Below are 22,319 nucleotides of genomic sequence, written 5' to 3'. Positions count from 1 at the left end.
ATCTCTTGCTGGGGATGTGAATGCATATTACATCAGATGTCTACTCCACCAACCATGTCTGGTACTAGTCACATAAGCACCAGATTATTGCTCAAAACATCTAGGGATTTGGATCAATGTTGCTGATGAAGTGCAGCAGGTTTTTGACAGCCCCCCCCCCCCCCGCAATTTGTTTTGCCAGGGAGAACTATTGTAGCAGATAGTTACACCAAGGCTTATGCTATAACCTCAACTGTAACACAGTACAAATGAATTGCAAGATAAGCAAAAGACATTGCAACTATACCACTGATTTTGTCCCATATAAATGTGAAGATGAATTGTTGTCAGACATCATTCTAGCGCTGGGAAACAAAACATAGGATTGGGAAAAATAAAATCCCAACCACTCACCCACAATGGCAGATAGCCAGTTTAGCATCTGAAATGACTATTTGGAATGACTATTTGGAAATGATGCATTTATGTCTGCATATCTGACTTTGTCACAAAGTTCTCCCTACTTTTATAATATAGAAATTGCTCCATCATTTCAGGTCTCCAAGAGTGCCAATGCTACTCAAAGTCATGGACTAGTCGAAGTCTAGATCTGTCAAGAAGTCAGACAGATCTTGTAAGAAAAATATGGGAAATTATGTGAGGCGAAGAAAGCAGAGGTGACCAATAAAGGGACAAATTGAAGGGAGTAGGTAGGCAGCAGGGAGTGTGGCACGTGTGTGTACACACACAGACACACAACTTCTTTTATAAACAATTGTTGAACTGAGCTACTTTGAAACATAACATTAAATATGGTTAGTAGGTTACCTGACCAGGCTTTGCATTCTCACAGACAACTACATCATCATCTCCAGCAAGCTCTGGAGGGTTGTCATTGATGTCAAGAACTTTAATTCCAACAGCAGCATGGCTCAGGAGGCCAGGACTATCTGTGAAACACACAAAGAATGAAATGATTTGGCACCTTCAGGAGACACGGGGTCATAGCTTGTCCTGAAAGTGCATGACTTGCACAAACCCCTGAAAGAAAAGTACCGAAACTCAGTCCAAAACGATGACTTGTCACAGGTTCCAAAAGCTACAACAGCAGCATCACGGGATGACAACCATACAAAAGGCAGTTTGCAGAGTCCAGATTTAATGTTTTGAAATTCAGCAAGACTGGAACAATCAACTTCAGGATTCTAAAATCTTTTGCAATTACAAAGCATTCAAGGACAAGAGTGGGAGAAGAGTCCTCAGAGTTAATTACATATTCAAGAAATACTCCATTGGCTTCATCTGATTGTCATATCAACGCTGAATAAAAATAATAAGCTGTTAAGCCAATATTTTCAGGGAACAGAATAAAAATACAAAACAAGATGACGAAGGAATATACACATAGCTTCTTTAAATCATTTTATTGCATGGGGTGTAACCAACTGTGCTTTTAAATACATGTAAAATGCACTCCCAGGGGAAAACTAATGGCCAAATCCTATTCACACAATCCACTGCCAGAACTATTGGTGGAATACACTTTCTGGTTGTTGCAAGTGGTGATCTGAAAGTGCACATAGCTGCGTGCGTCCAGTCCATTGCTGGAGAAGCAACGGAGGCCTTGCACGTAGCAATAGGACAAGAAAGGTCTCTCAAAGGTGAGGTGGGGGGGCAGAAACTGGGAGGGAAGAAGACATGTCGAAGGTGGAAGGGGGTGCACTTTAACATACAATCTCAGTTGTGTTCTGTTTTATTGTAATAAGATTTATTTTTAGATTGGTTTTGGGACTTTCCATCGAATTTGCTTTAACATTTGAAAGTTACTTTAAAAGTTTATTGGTAGAAAGATATAACATTTAAATGGAATAAATTATTGCATAAAAGCTTACAGCGTGAAGCACTGCTTTTTTGTCCACTCTGGATGTGGGGGAGGAGCTTGGCATGGTTTGGTTCAGGCACACCACTCAGATCATTAATTGCTCATGAACTGTTGGCTGTGTGGAATAGGTAGAGGCTCGGGCCTCTTGACTGGGTCCAAGTGGGCTGTCCTATGGGCCTCAGACATGGCTGAGAAGGGTTTGTGCATCTTTGCCCTGGCTCTCTGTATGGGTCACTGTCAACCACACTGCTCAGACTGGTGCCTACAAAATTTGAGCCCCCTCATTGGCCAACAGACATTGCTTGAAAACAAACAGCCATGCTACATGTTTTGCCTCTTCCTCCCTCTTCCCCAACCTAAATGGTGCCCTGCCCCCACTTCCCCAATGGTTTCCCTTTTTCCTATCTTTGTCATTGGCCTTCATCCTTGCCAGCCCCAGGTGGAGATCCTTGGTGCTTCACTGTCTTAGCTGCATGGTGTAACAGTGGAATGATGCAGGCTCATCCAAGGCTGGAAGACACCACCACGGCTGGTGCTGCCGGGGGTGCCTGTGGAGTTGCAACCCAGGAGGCCTTGTGCTGCCTGAACCAACAGCTGGCTCAGCAGGTGACCTTGCCTTGGCATGGTCCATGCAGTAAGCCTGACCTCCAGAGGCAGCCAGGGGTTGGGGGATTATACCAAGGGTTGGCCCTGTACCCCCCCCCCCCGAGGTAAGGCTGGGCTTTCCAGGACATTTTTCTTTTGCTCTCCTGTTTTTTCTCATTTTTTGTTTTGCAAACCAGCTCTCTATTCAGGACACTCATCATCTACAGCTAATCTGCTTGGGGGACATTCTCGGAGCAAATTAACTTCAAAAGGCTTTCAAACATGCTGTTGCATTTCTGATATAGCAGAACCCTCTTACGGAGTGGTATCACATTGATTTGATTTGTGCAACAATTTAGATCCTGCTTTTTGGCTCACAGTGTCCAAGAGCAAAATACCGATTATTTAAAATACTCAGGCATATAAGAATGCAGGTGGGTATCGCTGGTCTGCAAGTGCAAATGGTCCTTCGCTATATTTTTGAACTGGCTCTCGATTTAATAATGTCTGATCTTACTTTGTCCCACTGCACATAAAACAATTCCTTATGTATTGCTCTAGCTTCAGCCCAGTAGGTGCGAAGGACAACATTGTTCAGATTTATTTCTGATGCTTTCAGTTCAACCCCATTCTTTCATTGTGAATTGTAAGGGAGACTTCAATGGAAGCTTTGCTGTGCGATTGCCAAATCCATAGCAGGGAGAAAGAGACCCCCATCCACTGATGAAAGGACTTGATTGCAAAATGTACTTAAGGGAAAGTAGGCTGACTGAAATAGCCGGAGTTGATACAAAAGCCACAGATCACCACAAATCTCATTAGTGGGCCTCACTTCTTCTCCACCTTTCCCCACACAATAACTTTAATGATGGAGCACACATTTGTTGTCTGCAAAGATCTTTTAAGTTTATTGATCAAAGAAGGCTGCCTGAAAAGAAGGTTGTCAGGAGCTGCATTCTTCTTAGGAGGACAGCACTCCCTTTAGAACATTTATCTCGTCAATGTCCACTAAGTTCAAATGAAATGAACTATTCTTGTACTTGTATAACATGAATGCCCCTCTCCCCATCTGCTTAGATAATTTCAAGAACTCTTGGCGGGCACTGCTGCTGAAAACTGTGCTGGAAGCTATAAGGAGCAGGATTCTTTCATTGGTAGCACCAGTCTTCTGAACTTCCTCTCCTGTTAGGCTTGCTAGGCCCCTTCACTTCACCATGCGTTTATATGCATAATGAAAATAGTCTAACTGTTCTTGATGGGGTAAGCCTTCTGTTCCTGAGAACAGCCATCCATTTGTTCTTGATGTGCAGCCAGGAGTTTCCTGGACTTGACTGAGGTCTCAATTCTATCCAACTTTCCAAGGCAGATGCAGCCATGCCAATAGGGCGTGTGCTGCATCCTGTGATACGGGGAGGAGGGAATCACATAGGTCTCCTCAAGGTAAGGGGATGTTTGTTCTCTTACCTCAGGGATGCATTGCGGCTGCATCAGCGCTGGAAAGCTGGATAGGACTGGGCCCTGAGTTTAAGGGGGTCCTTCCACAAGGGCACAAAAGTTTAACTACATCCCAGTCAGAGAGGTTCCTGAAGGGACAAAAGGTATGGCAGGATGTAGGAAGCACCCCATGCTTAGGCTGTTGGTGAGAAAGACATCCTGGAGAAGGAGTCTGAAAAGACTATCCCAGTGGCCTGGCCACTGGGCAGTTAAGTTTAATTTATTACTCAGAAAGACTTGGGCTTGGAAATGCAGTTATGCCAAAGTGGGCAACCTGAATTTGCAAAACATCAGAGGAAGGTGATACACAGATGCCCTACAGTACTATAGGGTTTCTGTTCCAATCAATGGCCCTTTATTAGCATGATCTTCAGCAGACAGAGCTATGCCTCACACCCTCCAGGGTGAATGTCAGCTAAGGGGCCAAGATGGAATTAGGAGAACTGTACACATCTTGGAAAGTGGTTATTGGCAACACCAGAATTGGTGATCTAGTTTCCTTTAGCTTCAAGTCAAGTGTAACACTTTGCTGACCCAACGTAAGAGCAAGTGTAAGGTGCAGGGGATTCCTTGAAAGCAGCTGCGCTTGAAAGGTGCTACCCTTGAAAGAATCTCCCAGATGCAGACTTCCAGGAAATTAGCCACCAAGATCAACAAAATCGTAACATGAGCATTGTCAGTGCATATAGGCAATCATCCAGTGCTCTCTGCCAAAAACATGGCAGGTTTGGTGATTAACATGCTGTTAACAATTTATGTGTGTGAATGAATTTTACATTATCTGTTTGAGCTGCAATTCAGTAACGAAGTTTGAACAATGAAAGGTTGAACTCATTTGCTTCAATTATCTGATATCAGACATTAAAATCACCTGATAATTTGCTATTTTGGGAATAGTACAAGAATAAAAACAAAACTAAAGAAAAAAACAGGTCTGTTCACCTCTGGATTTTTCATCTTCTTAAACATTAACAAACCTCAGGAAAAAAACTGAAACTCTTATCGATTCTTGATTAGAATCTTAGTCCACCTTCTTTCTGTAATGCTTGTAGTATGGAGGCTATGTCAGTGTAGCTTCCTTCTGCTTGGGTTTTGTGAGAAGCCCCTGGTCACATGGCAGGAGTCCACACTACACAGCCTCAACACTGGTGTGAGGAGAGGGCAACAGTCCAGGTTCCTCCTTTGTGTCCTGGGTCACAAACAGCAGCCAGAATATGGACACACAAATGGGGAAAGCAAGAAAGAACAGCATATGCCAGCTGTGGAGATGCCAGCTGTGGAGATGCCAGACATAGGCCTCGAAATGGAACCTGAGACCGTCAAACCTGGCTCCCTTTAGATAGTGCTTCCCAAGCCAGGTTCCCCCAAGAGACCAGGCCTTTCCATATGTGCCAACCTGGGCTGAAGCTATTCGTGGAGATTGTTTTTGCCAAACATGATAATGCTGGAAATTCTTGGACGCCCTGTTAAAATCCCCAGGATTGCTTTCAATAGTTGCCTAGATATGAGTGCTGATTCCTGGGGACTCCAGGCCAAATATGGACGGCTGATAAGCTTATCTCCACACCCGGTCCCCAATGCATGCTCACTGCTGAAGATGCTAGCCATCTATTTGCCCAGGCCCTTCCAACTTGTTGGTTTTAGTCTGTTATATGTGAACAGTCCTTCTTAACCTGAAGGGCAGGATACGCATTCAATAAAATTCATGTGTCCCCACTGCAATAATCAAAATGCAGAGAGCACAGCTATGCCAGTGCATTATGGCCTAATTCTATCCAACTCTGCAGCACTGACACAGCCATGCCAATGAGGAGCGTGTTGCATTCTGCAGTAGGGAGGGGGGCAGCCACGGAGGCTTCCTCATGATAAAGGACCATTTTGTTCCTTATCTCAGGGCTAAATTGTGGCTGCCGGAAAGCTGGAAAGGATTGGGCCCTGCACATCTCCATGTTTCCTGCTGGCTGCTTGCAAGGGCATGGAGAGTCACAGTACTGCATGTGAGAAGTGATTCTAAGGCAGACATATGGCTCTGCAAGCTGAAAATAGCCCTCCCACTGTGGATGATCAGGTGCTTGGCAATACCCCCAGTCTTTGCAAGCAGTCTTTCTCAATTGACTCTGTCTCAATTTTTGCTAGCAAGCAGCCTGTCTCTAAAGGCTTACCCTTCCTTTCTAGTGGACTATCTTTGGCTAGCTGGCTACATTAGGCTGAAAAGTATGCAAGCCTAACTTTCACCATCTGTCCTATCTAATACCCAGTTCCAGTTATTTGTGTGTGTGTGTGTGTGTGTGTGGGTAAAAGAGCTATGGTATGTACACAGAATTCTCCTGACCGCCAGAGCTTCCCAATCCACTTCAATAAATGCAACTATTTCATGCATGCCAAGCAATTCAAGCACAGAACCATCCTTGTCACTAAGGGTACAATCCTAACCCCCGGGTTTGCCGGCACAAGTCACTTATGCCGACCCGGGGGTGTCACAAACATGCTGTTAGAATCAGGGAGGCAAGCACAAGGCGTTGCGCTGGCCTCCCTACATCGGAGTCAAGCCTGGCGGGGTTTGAATCAGCTGAGCTTGGCCAACACAGAGGTCTGGGGGAGGGGGGAGGAGGTGTTTCAGGGTGGGAGAGGGTGAGCAGCGGGCATTCCCGGGGGGGAGCGGGAGGCGGGGCCAAGATCCAGCAGTTATGTCAGATCCTGACCCTGTTCCTGGGCGGCGTGGTCTCCGCACTACATGGATTTGCACCTCCTGAGGTGGCGCATATCTGAGTAGACCCACTGGGGCCAGTGCAGTGTGACATGGGGTAAGGGGAAAGTTTTCCCCTTGTCTCGGATTGCACCAATTCTGGCCCTGAACTTGCTCTGGATGCAGCCCTGGTCCACCGGCCCGTCTGCTCCAGCGCAAGTTAGGATTGTGCTGTACAAGAAATAGTGAAGCCCCCTAAAAGCAGCAGCTCTTGGGACTGCTGGACCACAGGAGTGATTGCTACATTCAACACCACTAGCTTACCACAGAAGTCATGGAGTTTAATTCATATTTACGAGCCTGCAGCACTTCAGCTCTGGGTGAACATGTGTGTCAATAACAACAATCTCAGCAGAATAGATGGAAATTGCTGCCTGCTGTTTTGCACGTCTCCTTTGTTTTGATCGGAACTCAGTGCTCCTACTTCAAAGTGCCTGTGAAACTGTTCCTGCCTTGCTGGGCTAGTGAACAGGCCTCATATGCTTTGCACTGTCTGCAATTCCTGTGAAGCATGGCAGCGAGGATTCTGTTCACAGAGCAGCAAGCCGTTGCTTTTACACTTGTGCTTTCCCTTTAGAAAACTGAGAAGACATGCTGAATTTTAAAAACAAAGATCTACAAAACTAAATCAGCCGACCAACCAACATTTCCATCTCCCTGGGGCTCACAGTCCTGCAGCTTGGAGGATTCTGAGGGGTTTGGAAGCTTACACGGTTGCTATGAATCTTTTTTTCCCTTCGCTAAGATTGGCTGAGGTCAAGGCTGTACATACATGCAGCAGCATCTCCCATGGCCATTTTTCTTCCGCCCTGGCGTCTCAGGTAATCAGAGCTTAATAAGAAACCCTGTGGTCATCGGACACTTTCCCACTTCAGGGAATTCTCAGAGTTTTCTTTGCACCTGTTCTGTACATCCTCAGCTCTATGCTCTAGCATCTCCTTAGGAATAAATTTTTTTTAATTGAAAAAATATCCTGGCAAAATCTTCACAAATAATTCATTTAGAACTGCTTTCTCTCCACTTACGTCAGTGGAGAGAGACTCTGTTTTGTAATTTTGTCCAGAAATTTCAATGCTTTCCTTTTCCGTTTTGATAATGACAAGGGGAAAAAACACAGGGAAAATGTATATATTTTACAAGGCAGGCGTTTCAGCTATTCGGAGCTGTGTGGGTATTATATTGAAACATAAGCATACAAATAAGCAGTTAACAGGCATACCTGACTTCTATAGGAAATGGAGCAATTCTTTACACTTGAGGAGAGACTGGGGAGAGTAGCTCCTTTTATTTGCATTTAGGACAACACTCCTTTACTATAGAGTGCTCCTAGATCCATTTTCTCTTCCTGCATGGAAAACATTATGTGAGGAAACTATGAGGCAGTCTTTCGATTTATCACTAGGAACACTCAAGGATGAGTGCCATGCTTCAACCTGAACACATTTTCTCCACCTTTGAAACAGACTCCAGTCAACATTCTTTTCTCTGGGAAGGGAATCTCAGTTTCCAAACAAATTTCGGACGTCACAACTCCGTAACAGCGAGCTGTAATAGGCCAATGTAACATTTTCTGATCTCCTAACCCAGCCATTTTCAACTCCTGTGTCGTGGCACACTGGTGTGCTGTAAATGGTCTGCACGTGTGCCATGGGAATTTGGGGGAGGTCATTTATTAGTAGGTCCATTGGGGGATGTGAGCCCCCCAGTGTGCCTTGTCAACTGTCAAAAAACTGATCATGTGCCTTGACAATTTTAGTACCTTGTTTGTGTGCCACAAGACAAAAAAGATTGAAAATTACTGTCACAGCCATTTTTAGATCAGGAGTGTGCCATGGTCTCCTTGCCTATCCCCACTCTGTGCAAACATTTCCACTGTTCTCCATATAGTTTCCCCCTTCTCACATTTGCTTTATCCATGGTATAGCATTAGCAAGCGCAGTAGCACTGACCACAGTTAACAACCCTAACTAGTGCTGCCCAGTAATCAGGATTTGCAAACTCACTTCAAATTCGGATTTCAAATGCCAAATCCTTCATTTTCTCACAGCACAAGCCTGTGCTTGTCTACTCAGAAGTAAGTCCCATTGCATTCAATAGGGCTTACTCCCAGGAAAGTGTACATAGGCTTGCAGCTTAAGAGAGCAATCCTAGTCAGCATGTATGCTCAGTACCAAAATACACATGATCCTACACAATGGTTAATGCTCAGTAACATTAATTCTCTGGGTGATAGAGTATGTAAAAAGGGAACTATTTTTAGTTTTATTTTAGAAAAGCCGCTATTTGCTAAATACTGTTAATTGTCCAGTCAAAAGGAAAACAAGACTACTGTTTTTTAAAGGAAAAAGAGATAAGCTGAACGTGTTTTTAAATGGACAACTACCAATATACAGGTGGTTCATAGATGTAAATCTCTTTTTTGTCTAACACTGAATTTCACTTATACACTATTCAAAGAGCTCGGAGGGACTGAAAAATGATTTCCTGAGAAGCAGCTTACAGGGCTACACCTGCTTGACTTGAGAAGCAGAACTATCTCTCTTGACTCCAGTTATTGAGAGCCTCCTCTGAGGGAACATGAGTATCCTCCATCCTTCCAGAACCCAAGTCTGATAAGAAATTCTGTAAGGAATACCACCTTTGAACTGAACAGGACTGTCAAGGAGCAGCTGACACTTCGGTTAAAAAAAAAAAATCAGTTGACAGAACTTATTGAACAGGGATTCTTATGAGCCTTTTCCATTGTGAAAAGTCTCAAATCTTTCTGGTATCAAAAACCGAAAGCATCTTCTTCTTTGTTTCCTTGCCTTTGAAACCAGGCTTGAAGACGGCAAAGCAGGCCTGTCATTACAAGAGACGGTCTTGTGCTGAGCCACCTGTTTGTCTTCCTCACATTTGCTAGCTTGCATTGCGATTGCAAATGGGTTCCAAGTGGAGGCTATAAAAGAGCTGCAGATGGTACAACATATGGCAGGGTGTCTTCAGAGAGAGGAAAGGTGACAAAAAAACACACTAGCCCGATGCTCTGAGTGCAGCACTCACTTCTTGTCCAAGACCAGATTTGATTCCCCTTCCTCAGCTGTCATCTTTTGTTTTTATGCAAAGGGGGGGGGTGCATGAAAGAGTAAAGCTGTTGATCTAATTGTCTAAGTAAAAATCCACTGTCACTATCCAGCCAAATTTAACCACTTGACATAAGCATCTGTTTGTTCTCTCTATTGAATTCACTGAGATAGAAAAGTACTTCGCTTTGACTGGATCATGCCCCTTATTTTCACTCTGTACGTAATGCTCGTTCAATAACGCATATGCTCAGTATGGGTGGAAGACTTTTAAGGAGACTGTCCTTTTGGAGGGCATTCTGTCTGCATTCTGAGCCATAGCCTTTCAACAGCAAACATCCAAGTTCTTGCTGCCTTGTTTTGCAATGAATCCCGATTGCCCAATTACAAGCAGGGAGATTGGAGTTTGTATGCCCTGGCCGGAACGCGCGAACCGCTTCCCCTGCGAGGGGATTGGTGGAGGGCTGTGGCTGGGGGGAGCAGAGGTATTTTAAGGACACAGCAACAGCCCCCCCTCCCTTCTTTGCTTGTGGGCACCAAGTGGACACCCACCCACCTGTTACGCAGCCTGAGTTTTACTGGTCGGCGTTTGGGGCCGGGTAGGAATTTTTTGCTGCTTGTAAAGATTGGACGACGACAGGCAGTTTTTTTCACCTACCCTAGACTGCCATGGGTACGGGGCTGCGCCCCTATAAATATAATCGGTCACTTTATGTTGGCAGGTGGTGCGGTTGAGGTGTGCTTGGGAGCGTGGAGTGCACCTTCAGACAGCATAGGCAGGGCACAACCCAAGAGCAGTCCTCAGTGGCTCAGCGGCACGAGGACATTGACTAGAGCCCTGGCTGGGACTGTGGGGGTTCTCCTCAGAGGTTCAGTGGCTCGAGGCGGCACAGCCCGCAGTCCGGTTGCCTTCCCCTTATGGGACAAACCTGGATGAGCTGCGACGCCCAAGAACGGGATGCAGCTTGGAGTCGGGTGCACATCCAGCCTGGGGGACAGAGTTGGTTCTGGGGCCGCCCAGTGGTCCCACCTCCACACCACACAGGGGTTTTCGCTGCCCCTGCAACTGCAGGTCTCAGCCTCCTTTCTGTATTAAAATGCTAATAAAGTGGCCCTTTCTCCCATGTGTGTTGTCTCGAGTGTTCATTGGACAGTGTCCAGACAATTGCTCATGAATCTGGCAACAAGTACAGGCAGGCAACGTTTAAGTCTGAGGCTATTGAGATCTATTTCTTTCAAACCGCTATATCTGATGGTTCCTCCGCCTCCCTGCCCCAAGCCTCAATAGCTACCACAAGGCAGGCAACTTCATGGGTAAGCCCCAGTGAGGCTTTTAAATCTTAATTAAAAGCTCACTCTTGCTGTACACCTGTTTATGATTAGGGCTGAATTACACACTGCATTGGGGGGGGGGGAGAGATACTATAAGAAGAGACTGTGCAGCACACATTCAGGTCTCAGAGGTTGTACTCTTCATGGTTAACCATAAAGCTCCTGTTTACTGTAGAAATTTACTTAGTTTGAAGTCTTAACTCAATCCCAAGGGCAGGAGTAACTATAAAAGTCAGTTGGCTGTCTTCATAAAATATCTGTGCATAGTACTAATGCAGCCTTTGCCAGCAGCCTCTCCTATAAATTAAACTGCAAAGCAGACTCCATTATCAGGTAGTAGTAAATGAAAGATGAAAATATGATGGGTGGATATGAAGAGATTTGCCATTTTACAGCCTCTGTTCGTTTTCCTTGGTACCATCTTGTGGTGATTAAAAGATGATGGGCAGCCCAATCCGATCCCCACCAGCCTGTGCACTGCAACAATGCCAGTGGAGTGTGTGCTGCATGCTATGGTGGTAGTGGGGGTGACCAGACAGACCAGGATGGGTCTCATTGAATCTATGCCAGCTATTTAGCTTGTGTAGGTCTGAGAAACTGGAGAGGGTGTATCAGGCCAGGAAAAAAGGGACAGAATCCTGGCAGGTGCTGCTGCGGCTGAGATTCTCCCCCTCCCATCCCAGCACAGTCCAGTCTCTGCCCCACTCATCCCCAGATCTGCCCCTGCCACTGTCTTACCTGCTCTGGTGCGGGCTGGGTGAACCACTGGCGGGCCCACAAGGCCTCCAGTCATTTGTGCACATCAGCAGCACAGCTTTTGTAGCACCAGACTGGGATTCACAGCAGTGGATATGTAACATCTACTGCCATATGTCCGGCATACAGGGCCGGCCTTAGGAACTGGGGCCCAATTGGAAACATTTTTTGCAGGGTCCCAGATTCACAGCCAATGTCTGCAGAATCTTAGAAGAATACATAAAATTTATTATAGACCTGATGGTAGCATGGAAAGCAATTACAGCATGCACTTTGAAAGTATATGTGAATCAATGGACCAAATGCCACTAAGCACATTTTAATATAAAATTGCATACAAGACTAGTATAGATTACACTAACATAGGGCCACCTTTGGCTCAAGGCCCAATTTGGAGCAAGTGATCCAATTGGCTTAAAGCCAGCCTGATGACAAATTATGCTGTCTGCCCTTTACAGATTAGAAACATTGCAACCCAGAATCATACACTACTCTTTCCTAAGTCCATTTCACAGAACAGACAACTGAGCGAAAAGGAATATTTAAGAAGGGCAGGAAATGTAGGGTAGAGGAAGACACATTCTCTAAACTGGCTCTTAATTACTGATGGGGAAAAATGTGGATCTCAGCTAGTTTATTCCCCATGCTTCTGCCTTACTGATTCTGATTGCTAAGTGGCCTTATAAAAATTTTGAGGAGCTTTTGACATTTAATTCCATAGCTTATTAGCAGAGGCCTCCAAAAATAGTACACGGGTCTTAATCTTTGCCTTAGTAAGGGCACTTCAAATGCCACATTCTTCACTGAATAGCAATCCCGATACACAGCTGAGAGCTGAAATGATGTGAAGCTAAGAGCATGAGTTAGAAAGTGCCTGGTTCAATGGTCCCCTTAGCCATCAACTCAACAGGTAGCCTTAGGGTACCATTATTAGGGTACCAGTGGAGAGATAATAAAGCCATTATCTCTCCACTACAGACACCTCATCGGTACTATGGGGATAATGACACTGACTAACCTTACAGGGCTGTTGAAAGGATTGTGAGATAATGTATGTGAAGTGTGTTGAACACTCAAAAAGTGCCATGGAAATGCTAAGTACTATTGCCATGTCTGTGTAATGGAAATGTGCAAGATCCCTAGAGGAGACAGGATGTGGTGTCAACAGCGGCCCCTTGCTCTGGTAGGCAAGCACGGGGTTAACCCCAGAGCTCTAATTAGCAGTGGGTATGCTGCACAGCTGCAGCCAGTAGAGACAAACAGGTAATTAAGGGATAAGTGCAGCACCTGAAGAAGGAGTTTGGAGAGATTGAGAAAGCAGAAGGAAGGAGCTTGGAGGAACTAAACTGATGGATTAATGCACTGGGAAACTAATGGATTGGCTGATGGACTGACTAATGGACAGATGGGCAAATGGACTTCTGAGGATCGCTGGAACAGAGACTGCTGCAGACACTTGAGATTGGTGTGTGAATGCAACTCCCAAGACCTGCTAAGGACCAAGTTGTTGCTATGGTGGCTGAAGAAGCTGCTGGCAGGAGAGGGGAGGAAGGAGGACCTCTGCAGGTTAAACAGGAGAGCAACCCATGTGGAGGGGTCCAGCAGTGCTGCAGTGCAGAACTTGGGCCGTTGTTAGGGAACACAAGGGAGCTAATTAGCTTAAAGTGGGCATAGGTTCTCTAGGCGAAACTTGAACTGGGAATTTGGCAAAACAGTCTGTCGTTATTTCACCATCAATTTACTTAATGCTATGCACCCTATGGTACACGAAAGACCTACTCTTATATCTATGACTGCATGGGGACTAGGTGCCATAGAGATATACTAGGGTATATAATGTAACAAACCAACTACAGAGGTCAGATGAATAGTTGCCAATGAAGGGGCAAGATTCTGCCTTGAGAAAGTCCCAACATATCATCACATCAGGAACCTGCTCAGATGAAATGCTTAAGAAATATTTTGAGGACCCAAGCCAACCATCTTCCTCCACCAGTTTCCTGTGTGAAGAAATAACATGGGTAACACAGAGAAATAACACAGTTTCAGAATGATGGGACGGTACACTGAGGGTCCAGTCCTAAGTAAAGGATAGGTATGAACTTTTAGCCTTGAATTTGTTACCTACCAATCTCAGAAGCAGCGACTGTAATGTTGTACCAAGGAGTTTCTTCTCGATCAAAGACCTTCGCAGTCTTAATAGTTCCACTGTTTGTGTCAATAGTGAAATACCTGTCTTCTTCTGTATTGTGATCAATGAAGTATCTAAGAAAAAAAATCAAAGTAATTAAAAAAAATGCTTAATAACGTTTTGCAGCAAGCTAATTTCTCAACCATTTAAACCTACACCTTCTTCAGTTAAAGTTTAAGAAGGATCCAGGTTCAGTCTGGCATCTCAGCAAAAGGATCTCAAGTGGCAGGGCTGAATTCTGATCCTCTGAAACCTTGGAGAGCTGCTGGGAATAGACAGTTCTACGTTAGATGGTCTGATTCAGTATAAGGCAAAGTTAAATATGGCACCTCTGAAAGCTGAAGCCTGACAAGGGTGCCAAACATCACATTCATACGTTATCTAGTTATTTCCAGGCATGCAGAGTGTCTGAGCTTATGAATCTACCTATAATAAAGAGTTTTATTTTCCACATTTACTTTACAAAACTTCCCCATGGAAAGGGCTACCATATATTGTGAAGGAATGTGAGGAAGAGTCAGTGGAGGGTTCAGTTCCACTTCCCAAATAACTCTTCTGCTGTACTAAGTAGGCCCCATTATGCCTATTTCTGACATGAATGGGGCAAACGGGTTAAGAATATATATGGCTGCTTCTGTCATGTGCAATTTGCTCATGTAAACAGCACTCAAGAGCAACCCAGCAAACTCACAGCCCAATCCTGAGCTGCCCGGAGCTGCAGGACCTGGCGGCTCCACAAAGGGCTCCCGCCGGATCCCAAGCCTCCTGCACTACCGCGGGAGGCTCCTCGGAAGAAGGGGATGTTTGTCCCCTTCTTCCAAGTAAGGGAAGCAGTCCCGCAATGGGACTACTCACTTTAGCGGCGACTGTTTGGTTGCCGCTAAAGTGAAGGTGCTCGTGTAGGGCGCACAGACCTCCATGAGTGCCTGGGATCATGCGGAGCTCGGCTCCACGGACCCACCTCTTCCCCACTCCCAGGAATGCCTCCCCCCTCCCTGGAACGCCTCCCCCACACCCCCGGGAATGCCCCCATTCCCCGTTCCGCAGCCCGGCGGTCGCAGGCACCGCTGAGCTGTGGAACTCGGGCACCCACCGGGCAATGGCTCAGTGCTGACTGGCAATGAGTCACCTCTGGTGGGAGCCCAGCGGTAAGCCCTGCAAACGTGCCTTATGGCACGTTTGCGACTGTGGTCCGCGCCGTGGAGGCGTGGCTTGGACCACAGGATTGGGCTCTCACAGGGGCACCATGGGATATTCTTGATGGCCTTACTGGCTCTTCTGGGTGCTGTGATTTTGAACTGCACGATTCAATGGCACTGTCATGACCATGGTAAGTTTGAGAACAGCTGGCTTAAAGCAAAAATGCTGGAGAAAGCATGTCAGTGGAAGGAGAGCGAGAGAGCAACCAAAATGACAGAGAAGAAGAAAAGAACAGCAATGAACAAGACACCTAAGATATCTATGATTAGATATAAGCAGATACACCTGAAAGAAGTGTACTGCAGAAACATGAACATGGTTAAGGAAAAGTTCAGTCACAGAGCAAGATAACAGTGATACTTTACAGCTGTCTTCACCCATATCAACCTGTCCAAACTCTGTGTTTTGGCATAGGGCAGTAATTTTCAGTGATCTTCCTCTCTGGTCTGCCATTAGCAGATCCTAGGTTGTTGGTCCCTAGGAACAGGCTGCAGTGTAATCCTAGGGGAGTGTACTAGAGTGCCGCTTTCCCAGTTCTACTCCAAGTGGAGCAATGATGGGAAGACAGAGGGCAGCCGACTGCTGAAGCCTGGGGAAGACAAGACTGTGAAGTGCCAGCTAGTCCAATATCTAATGACGGTAAAAGGTAAAGTTTCCCCTGCACAGTCGTGTCCAACTCTAGGGGGCGGTGCTTATCTCCATCTCTAAGCCAAGGGAGCCAGTGTTGTCCGAAGAAATCTTCTGTGGTCACGTGGCCAGCATAACTAAACGCCAAAGTGCACGGAATGCTGTTACCTTCCCTCAGCAGTGGTACCTAAGTATCTACTTGCATGCTTTCGAATTATCTACTGACATGCTTTCAGACTGCTAGATTGGCAGGAGCTGAGATAAGTAATAGGAGCTCACCCTGTTCCGCTGCTCCGGGGGGGGGGGGTGTCTCAAACTCCTGAACTGCCGACCTTCCAGCTGACTCTCCAGCATCTTTAACCACTTTAAGCCACTGCGGCCGTGAAGTGCCAGCTAGTCCAATATCTGATGATAGCCGGAACCATCTCCTGGTGACTGGAGATACTGCAGGTTCTGCTTAAAATTTTCAGTGAATGGAAAATGGATGAACTGAAAATGCTTTGGAGTTTGTTCCCAGCATTTTGAGGGGGTGCTATGTCCTTGGGCAAAAGAGTGGTTGAATAGACACAGTCACTTAGCTCTCTTCTTTTCCCCAATACCAGCTAGAGCCCCACATTGCAAGTACACCTCCTCCCCTAGACTTCCATGCAGAGTTATCACTTTCCTGCTTCCTTTGTCACTAGGATTCTCCCCTCTCTCCTGCGCCTCCTCTTTCCTTTGGTTTTGGATCTCTTAGAAAGGGGAAGCTGCTGGTGAGAAAAAGGAAGGGCACATTATCCCAACCTTCCTGCAGGCAAAACCTAAAGGCTGCTGGGGGGGGGAGGAATGTGGATTCAGGTGCAAGGTAAGAGGGTATGTCACTGAAAAGTCATGAAATGGGGAGGCAGGAGGAGAATCAGAGGGGTGCTTGAGGTTCTCCAGAGTTGGAGAGCTCCTGACAGGCAGCATTCCTGCCAAGTAAGACAGAATGGGCCTGGGAGAGAGGAGGAAGAGCTACTGGAGCCTATTTATGACCCCCATGTATCTGCTTTGGAATTTGTTCCCAGTGCTTTCACATCATCCCTGCAGAAAGGTTTGTGTGTGTGCGTGCCTGTAAAATCCTGGAGGTGACTACTCCTTTTTCGTTTTTGTATTCCATTTTCTTAGAAGTTTTAGAGTTCAGAAGAGTTCACATTTTGAATTGAAAATTTTATTTCAGGGATGTGAAAGCCACTTGGCCATCTGGTCGGCTGTAGCCACCTGGGCAAACTCCAGAGGCTGTAGAGCAGGCATAGGTCCTAGGAGACTACTGGAGACTAGGCAGCCTATAAAGAGGTAGGTAAAAAAGATTTTTACTTACTTCTCCTGGGCTGTCTGGTTCCCCCCACCCATTGGGCAGTGCTGCATGGTCTGGGCTTGCAGGGGATAGGATTGGGCCCCAAAAGGATCAAAAAGAGAGTGAAAAAAATCAAATAAAGCCCCAAGGTTATCAACCTGGGCAGAAGTCCAGGTTGCAGCAGAACTTCGAGGCAAAGAAAAGGAAGAGGAATACCAAGACCACTAGGAGGGCAGACGAGAAACTCAGTTTTACATTGATTGCATGCAAGAAAATCAGAAGGAGGCCAGGACAAAGCAGCAATAATGTGGAATGCAGAAGAGCAGATAATGAAAGAAAAGAATGGTATGGAACCAAAAGATGGATCTGGAAATCATCCACATAACTATGCTGATCTTAAATGAACATATAATTGTAGCCAAAGACACAAGAAAAAAAAAAAGGAAGAACCTAGGACACACCCTGGGGGGGGCACAGAAAACATGAGCCGGAAACAAATGGAAAAAGAACAACTTCATAAATACAAATGAAATGAGCACAAAACTTTGGAAACCAGCAGATTCTAGTGAAAGAACATCAATAAAATAGAAGAGGTTTTTTTCCCCCAAAGAGCCAGGAAGAAGTTCAAAACTTATGACTAGTGAACTGTTGAATAGTTTCTCAATGATTATACTAACCTGATGTGTGTCTACGGGGGAACTTTACACACAGACATCCATGTGAACATGGAGAACTGAGACTTTGGTGTAAGAAAGTGTTTGGGATCAGGAGTGCCATTTAGGAAGGGCAGGGGGCAGTTCCACTCAGGATTCAGATCACCTGGGATTTCTTCTCTGGAGTACCAAGATCTGTGATTATTATATAGCAACAGTAACCAGAGCAAACAACCCTTTTTCAACTCGAATATATCAAAGAGCAGGCCTTTCACTCAGGCCTCTCCACTGAAATCTCTTTGTGTGCCCCTTCTACAATGAATCCTGAAGTGCCGATTTGGTTTGTGTTATCCGAGTTCTGCTGCTGTAAAAGGACAAGAATTGACAGCAAAACTCTATTACAAAGGGATAAAACAATGAATTGAAGTCGACTCCTTTTTCAAAAGCATGTTCTTTTCAGGCAAGGACAGACTTTGGCTGAGACCCAAGATACATGAAAATACTGTCAGAGGTTGTCATTTTCAGCAGCAGCATGTGTCCAAATTAAGCATGAAACGATACATGTGTCTGGCTTATTTGACCAAACACAGGAAAGTGTGGGCTAAAGACAGGTGCATGGTTAATTATCTGCTGCCACCTTCTTGACGGGCCACCTCCTGTGCTATAATATGGGATGCCTTCTTAACATTATTTATGAAAGTCCAAACGTATTGCCTTTGCCTCCTCCCAAAAGTTGAACACAAGGTTCAAAAATGGCAAATAACTGGCAATGTCACAATAGCCTCAAAGCAGAAGTCAGGTGCTCTGCTGAGCTCCCTTCAGTTGCTGGCATTCTGCCTAACACTGAGCATGAAGGCCTTGAAGCGCACAGACAAACAAGGACTGAGCAGAGAGGCAGCAACTGATGTGACAAGTCATTCAAAGTACCGTAATACCTACATCAACGCAGAGGCAAACTCTGTGTGGAACAGCACTAATGGAGATGCCACTAAAGGAGATGCCAATGCATAGGGCAAGCCAATGCGTAGGGCAAGAGTGCTGATTGGCCTACCTAGAATGTACTGCCCCCATTGGCAATGATGGCTGTCAATCAACCCAGGATGAAGCAAAGTATAGTGAAACAGCATTAAAGGAGCCAGTATCATGGGAGGTATTACTTTATACTTCACAGATCGTTACAGGTAGCAACTGAAGCAATTACAGACTTCCACCAGCTTTCAGTTTGGCTTATGAATCTTGACTGAAAATTTAAAAAGTCTCTGGTTTATATTTCAAATGTGTGACTTCAAAATTTTGTGCAGCTTTATGGTTTGTGTTTTGTTTCAGCTGTGATCTACACAAAGTTATTTTTGCATAGTCCTACAAAGGGAGGTGAATAGGGATGATTCTCCCTCTGAAAGGATAAAAAAACCCCAACTAATACATTTGCTGGGAAGAATTCAAAAACCCTCAAAGTTAAGATAATATATGAGGGGTATATGTATTAATGCACACACTAAGAAAATAATGGAACTATGAATTTGTTAAAACACGCTTTTTGATAGCTTAGTGCAGTGGTTCCCAAACTCTCTGGGAGTTTGTAAACTGCTGCAAGTTCCAGTTGAGGAGGGGCAAAGACAGCAATGTGATTATTGTGATCGCATTGGGGCGGATCCAGTACTTGTGTTTGGGGGTCCATGAGCTCCACCTTAACTTCAGAGCCCAAGTCAACAAGGTGGGTAGACCTGGGCTCCCACCTGGACCTGCTGGGTAGACTTGGCCTTTATTACAACTCCGTTCTCTGGAGTCACTTCTTCCAGGAAGGTAGACCTGGGCTCCCAGCTGGGCGCCATCTCGCTGCTGACACCCTGCCAAGTGGATGTTCCCCAGAGCCCAATTATGCTTCCCATCCCAGAGGGTGCCCTTCCCCACTGGTGTGACAGTTTGGGGGGCCACATACCCATTAACCCCCCTGGATCTGTCCCTGGATTGCATTGCTGCTGGGGTTAAAGGGGTTTTTGCCTCTTGCCTGCGGGGGAGGGGAGCCCTCTGCTGGGCTCCCTGTGCCTCCAAACTTCTGAAAATAATAAAAAACAAACAAACTGGCACTTCCTGTTTTTGTCACAACCTGTTGGAGTTTGGCCACAGAGACACATTGGGCACACATATGTCTGTGGGGTGCCTATCTATGAGGATCAGGTTGTCCAGAGTCATAATTGGGATTGGGGCTAAATCAGCTCACTTGTTGCTGGTGATCCCAATAAATAAGGATGTTATATTTCAATTAAGGATTAAATCTGCTAATAACTGTGTAATCCTGTCCCTTTATCCTAACAGTTTCATCAGAGCTTTGCTCTCTTCATCATTTACTGTTATGTGTCAGTCAACCACTGCAGAACAGAGGTTTATCCATTTGATCAAAACAGAGGTGAAGTGGGTTTGAGGCCACCACAGCTTCCAAATAAAACAAAGGTGGATGGAAAATGAGCTTTTCTATACTGCCCAGAGGAGCAGGTAACTTAAGCACTGCAATATATCACTCCTTAGTAGGTAATACTGCACAACAATTAGACAAAGTGGAAAAGCCAGAGGCAGCAATAAGACTCTCCTGCATGCCCCACTAACTCCTCATAAAACGAACACATTGGAGTGCACAGAAAAGCTTTCTTAAATTGTGCAAGGTTTTTTAATCTGGTTTGAGCATTCCACGTTGCCTGGCCATAAAACAGCAGTGTTGTATAAAATGGAATAGAAGAATCTGGCTTGTAGTACTGAGAATTGAACTATTCCCTGGGTTTGCCAGCTTTTAGCTACAGTAAGTGTACAACCTAGTGCCATTCTTAATGTGGGCTGCAATTAAGGCCTTCAATTGTTTTTCAATCACGGCAATGGCCAGTAAAGGGCAATTCAGAAAGAGGACTGGATGCACACAGTACTTGAGTTCAATTTTCAACTGTGTCAATTGCAGTATAACCAGTAACAATCAAATCCCCAAGAAAATAAGCGGAAGTTTTGCGTAAGGCAAAACTGTGACACGAAAGGAAGATCATATGTTTTTGACTGTATGGGTTATTCCTTTTAGCATTACTTTTACTTTTAACATTACTTTTAACATTATATCTTAATATATTCTTCAAGAACATCCAAAATCTGTCGGTTTTGCTAAAGTTGTTCTGCATTCTTGCTGAAACTTTCTAGAGTTTTGTTTGTTACTAGCATCAGCATATCACTTGAATAAAATAGCGAACCACACTCCTGTAGCTTAGGACATGTTTTCCAAAACTATAGTAAGGCAATACGAAAAAAACATATTAGCCTACCTATTGGTGTCAGTACCAAAAAAGTCACACTTATTTATTTACATTTTATTTCAATTCAAGTTATATCTCATTCCTCCATTCAAAACTTTGGGGTGGGGTTATGGGATGTATGTCATGCCTCCCTAATACACTGTCAACTTCATCTTTATTCATTCATTCAATTCATATCCTGCTTTTCTCTCCAACGGGCACCCAAAGTGGTGATTTTGTCCTATCCTTGTTGCTAAAAGCTCATCTGAATTTATAAACACACACACACACACACACACACACACACACACACACACACACACACACACACACACACACAAAATAGCAGCAGCAGCAACAACAAAACCATCTAGAATTCGGTTATGACAGGTCTCTGTGGAAAGGAAATTCCAAAGTTAAGGGATGGTAACTGAAAATGCTCTTCTGTGTGCCCTGGCTCAGAGATGCAGTAAGTGTAAAGTGGCATTCCTAATTAATGATAAAGGTAATGGCAATTTGAAATACTGAGCCATCCTAATGGAAGTCAGGCAGCCATGCTCTGCACTAGCTCGAGAGTCCTAACCATCATCAGGGTAACCCCATGTTAAATGCATTACAGCAGTGGTTCCCAAACTGCGGGTTGGGACTGGTGCATCGAAACCTGATTTTTGGTGGGTCGACAAAGGGTGATGGAAAGATCAGACAACTAATTGCCTCAAGCCCTGAGGCTGTTGAAAATTCAGATACTGTAGCTGCTAATTACCCTGCAAAGAGCTCAGCTCCTGCAGTTTACAAGATAGCTGTTAACTGCCGTGCAAGAAGCTGAACTCCTGAGTTTGAAAGCATGGGTAAATATATTGAGATAAAGTTTGAGGGTCTTTTTCTGGTTATTATTCCTTAAATAAATAAATAAATAAATATTATTCTTTTTAGATCTTTTTTAAAAGTCTGGTAAACCTAGGTGGGTCCTGATAGAGCAGCCATTTTTAACCACTGTGCCGTGGCACACTGATATGCCATGAATGGTCCCCAGGTGTGCCACAGGAATTTGGGAGAGGGTCATTTATTAATAGGGCCATTGGGGAATGCGAGCCCCCATTGACAGCACAGTGTGCCTTGTCAGTGGTCTAAAAACAGATGGTGTGCCTTGACCATTTTAGTGTCTTGCCAGTGTGCCATGAGATGAAAAAGGTTGAAAACCACTGTGATAGAGTGTTATTTTACAAAG

General features: G+C 45.0%; 1 protein-coding gene across 4 annotated transcripts in view; it reads right to left on the bottom strand.

The window, feature by feature from the left end:
* CDH18 (cadherin 18) overlaps positions 1-22,319 on the bottom strand; it is a 181,570-nt gene that overhangs the window by 11,660 nt on the left and 147,591 nt on the right. For all 4 annotated transcript variants that reach the window (XM_066625975.1, XM_066625976.1, XM_066625977.1 and 1 more), the window contains 2 exons: positions 13,965-14,101; positions 808-929 (listed from right to left, as the gene is read on the bottom strand). In XM_066625975.1, the coding sequence (XP_066482072.1) occupies positions 808-929; positions 13,965-14,101 (259 nt within the window). The remainder of the gene's footprint in view (positions 1-807; positions 930-13,964; positions 14,102-22,319) is intronic.

Source organism: Tiliqua scincoides, chromosome 4 (assembly GCF_035046505.1).
Source record: "Tiliqua scincoides isolate rTilSci1 chromosome 4, rTilSci1.hap2, whole genome shotgun sequence".
NCBI lineage: Eukaryota > Metazoa > Chordata > Lepidosauria > Squamata > Scincidae > Tiliqua > Tiliqua scincoides.
The sequence above is the reverse complement of the archived record's forward strand: the minus strand, read 5'-3'. Positions and strand labels throughout refer to the sequence as shown.